The 3,816-nt window shown below is 40.6% G+C and overlaps 1 protein-coding gene across 1 annotated transcript in view; it reads left to right on the top strand.

Moving 5' to 3' along the window:
- Nucleotides 1–3,468, top strand: part of LOC107740961 (probable G-protein coupled receptor 149) — a 19,363-nt gene extending 15,895 nt beyond the window's left edge. The window contains exon 4 of the mRNA XM_016553534.1: nucleotides 2,074–3,468. Within this exon, the coding sequence (XP_016409020.1) occupies nucleotides 2,074–2,682 (609 nt within the window). The 3' untranslated portion in view covers nucleotides 2,683–3,468. The remainder of the gene's footprint in view (nucleotides 1–2,073) is intronic.
- The last annotated feature ends 348 nt before the right edge of the window (nucleotides 3,469–3,816 follow it).

Here is a 3,816-nt window from a genome sequence, read left to right as displayed (position 1 = left end):
TCATTTTTTTATTCACAATCTCCTCATCACAGGCAGGCACAGCACTCATGTTTGTGTTTGTGTGTGCTGTCTGCGTCACTCATAGCACATGCCTATATTGTGCACTATATTGAATATTTTTTATATCGTTATCGAAGAAGGTGTACCGTCGATAAATATCGATACCGTTTTATCGCCCAGGCCTAGGTCCTATTATGCTTTTTCAACTTTAGTTAGTGTGTAATGTTGATGTTTGAGCATTAAAAAGATCTGCAAGATTACAAAGCTCATAGTCCAATTTAAAAGGAGATATTCTCTTTAACAGAAAACACTTTTCAAAAACTACAACAAATGGCTCGTTTGGACTACAGCGAGCTTCTTCTGGATATTGTGCAGTCACAATGTGAAGAGATGCTGGTTCTTCCACTCCGGTTCCAAAACCCCTGTATTTGTGCTTGCAATGGTTCTGCATAATTATCTTGTTTGTAAACATTCTCAGGGTCTGATTTGGGCTCGAATTGGTATGGCAAAATTGATACCATCATTAATATTTACAGCTGAGTATGCAACTCATGGATATGAAAACGAGCATGACATTTTCGGAGCACGCTCTAAGCAGTTCGCCAATCACAATACACTGGGCCAGCTAACCAATCAAAGCACATTCGTATTTCGGAAGGAGAGATTTCATCAAAACAGGACCAGTATCTGGCCCTTTGTGAAAGAAGGAAGAAGAGGAGCACTTCCAGAGCCCTCAAAAATGATTTCCAGCAGGCTACTGGTGTGTGTGTTTCTTACCAAACTGTCAGAAACAGACTCCACGAGGGTGGCATAAGAGCCCGCCGTCCTCACAGCTCAGCACCATGCAGCTCGATTGGCATTGGCCAGAATTGACAGGTCCAACACAGGCACCCCGTTCTCTTCATGGATGAGAGCAAGTTCACACTGAGCACATGTGACAGACGTGAAAGGGTTTGTAGATGCTGTGGAAAACGTTATGCTGCCTGCAACACCATCTGGCATGACAATTTTGGCAGTGGGTCAGTGATGGTCTGGGGAGGAATATCCTTGGAGGGTTACACAGACCTCCATGTGCTAGCCAACGATACCCTTACTGCTGTTAGTTGAAATCATCAGCTCCCATTGTCAGACTTTACGCTGATGCAGTGGGCCTTGGTTCCTCCTGGTGCATGACAATGCTCAGCCTCATGTAGGCAGAGCCTGGCACATGGATGCCATACACACTACTGACTTACATTAGGAGTTGTTTTGATGAAATTCATGCATGTTCGATCAACCTGTAATTTAAATTTTTTGCTTTGATTTTCGGTGTGAAGTGGGTTGATGATTTCGGCTTCCACTGGCCATTGTCACATAATTTTGTTCTCAACTAATTACTCAATGTATGCAAGTAAATATTTTTAACTTGAATATTTCGTTCATAGAGATCCAATATGTGATTTAAGTGTTCCTTTAATTTTTTTGAGCAGTAAGTGTAAGACAGGATAGTGGTTTAGCCTGAAAAAAAGATATCTTGAGTTTGTATCCCAAGTTTTCATTTTGTTTTTAATAAACCAACCAAAATTTTAACAGAATTTGAACAAGTGATCACCATTTTCATTGTATAGAAAAAAGCAGCTTTGAGGTGTCTTTCCATGGGAAAAGTCACGAGTTTGGAGTGATATGAGGGTGGATAGGTTAAAAAAAATTGCCTTTAAGGTGCTACTCAATTGGACCAACCAAATGTACCTATTATAATCATGCAATTTACAGATACAGGTAATTTTAAAATAATAATTATAAATAATTATGTTTAAATGACATAAATTATATTTTTAAAATGTGTGGCTTTGCTTTTTTTTAACTAATCATTTTCTTCACCATTAATTAAATTGATGACTACTGTATATCTCTGTAAGTTGCAACTTTGCAATTTCTTAGATTTTTTTTTATTCAGTATTTTACATTATTTTACATTTTAAAGCAGCATTTAAACGTAAGTTTCCATGGTTTTGTGTGTGTCTTTGTCTTTATGTGTATCACACTGTTTGACTCTTTACAGCATGTCTCTTTTGTCTTTATATTTCCAAACAGAGATCCACAGCTGGGTTGGCCATTCCAATATGTGCCTTCCAGGGCACCGTTTCCCTCCATGCCCCCACAGGCAAAACACTGTCCCTCTCCACCTATGAAGTTAGCAGCGATGGCTTGAAGATCTCCCCCAACAATGCAAAGAAAGTTGAAGTGTACCGCTCCAAATCGGTGGGTCACGAACCTAGTGCTGAAGAGCACAACTCTAGCACTGGGGGTGGTGGAGTTGGAGTAGAGTGTGGAGTCGCAGACACCAATGTAAGAATTCACCTGGAGGTTCTGGAGATCTGTGACAACGAGGAGGCCATGGACAGCGTGTCTATTGTCTCCAACATCAGCCAGTCATCCACACACGCACGCTCACCTTCACTACGCTACTCTCGTCGGGAGAACCGCTTTGTCTCGTGTGACCTAGGTGAAACGGCTTCGTACTCGCTGCTGATCCCCACAAGTAACCCGGATGCGGACAACATTAACATCCACATTCCGGATACAGTGGAAGCGCATAGACAGAACAGCCGGAGACAGCACCAGGAGGCTGGAGGTTACCAGGAAGAGATACAGCTGCTTAATGAAGCCTATAGGAGGCAGGCAGGTGATCAGGGGAACTGAAATAACCAGAAACACCAAGCTGTGCCAATGGGCTGAGAAATCCCTAGGAAGAATTATAGAAGGTTTGGATGAAATATTGTGATGAAGGCGCATAGAGTTGCAAGTTCATGGTAGATTTAAACACTCAGAACTAAAAATAGTATCATCTAAGCACAACTAGAATTAGCAGAAAGATCAGATGTCGCAATGTGAAAATCCGCTTCAAGGAATCACGAGAGGCATTTGTCTGCCAAGCTGTTTCCATTAGTAAGCAATTGTGGGATAAAAATAGGCTGGAAGCATGATGAGATGTAGTAAATGCCTCTAGAATTAAAATTCAAGGTTAGCATGCCATAAGGAAGAGCTGGAGGTTTGAAAAGGGGAGTGATTTATATGCTAACATGCAACTAAAATGTGATCAGAGATGCAACAAATCTCAAGATGAGACAGAGTGTTGGTTGGTTTGGATTTGCCCTTGATTTCAAGCCTCAGGAACGATAGATCAGGGGGTTACGACAGAAACGGTGACTCTCGGATGGTTAGAAGTGGAGATGTCTTGGTTTGAATGAAGCACTGGAGAATAAAGCTCCTTGAGTCCTTGAGTGGATGAAAGTGACACATATGCTGAAATAAAGGTTGTTGGGTACAAAGGAGGAATAGAATTAACTCGCTTCTCAGATGTTCTGTCATTCATTGAATGCAAATATAAGTGCATAGACAGAAAAGCTTGAGGAGAGAGTTGAATAGAGAGGGATACAATCTGTCACTAGTATGTGCATTTGTGGTGAAATGGACAAAGAACGGGATTGTGAGGCGTGTGTGCAAGAAAAAACTAAAATAAATACATTTTAGTATTCTAGCTCAGGCAGAAACCATATGGCATACTGTAATAACACATTCCAAATGATAATATATATATTTTTTCATTATTATGTTGCTCTGCATAAAACAGTCCAGGTGTTTTCCCACACTTAGTTGTCTAGTGTGTGTGTGTGTGTGACTGTTTAAAGGAATGTTCAGGGTTCAGCACAAGTTAACGTGCACTTATGGCAAATGTTGATTTTGTCCCTCCTAGTCTTTAAAAAAAAGCAAAAATCTGGATTGCAGAGAGAGGGGAAAAAGGAAGTGAATGTTAAAATGTAAATGTTAAAATAG

This window comes from Sinocyclocheilus rhinocerous, unplaced genomic scaffold, assembly GCF_001515625.1.
Source record: "Sinocyclocheilus rhinocerous isolate Xijiao unplaced genomic scaffold, SAMN03320098_v1.1 scaffold3144, whole genome shotgun sequence".
Classification (NCBI taxonomy): Eukaryota; Metazoa; Chordata; class Actinopteri; order Cypriniformes; family Cyprinidae; genus Sinocyclocheilus; species Sinocyclocheilus rhinocerous.
This window is presented reverse-complemented; position numbering and strand designations above follow the sequence as displayed.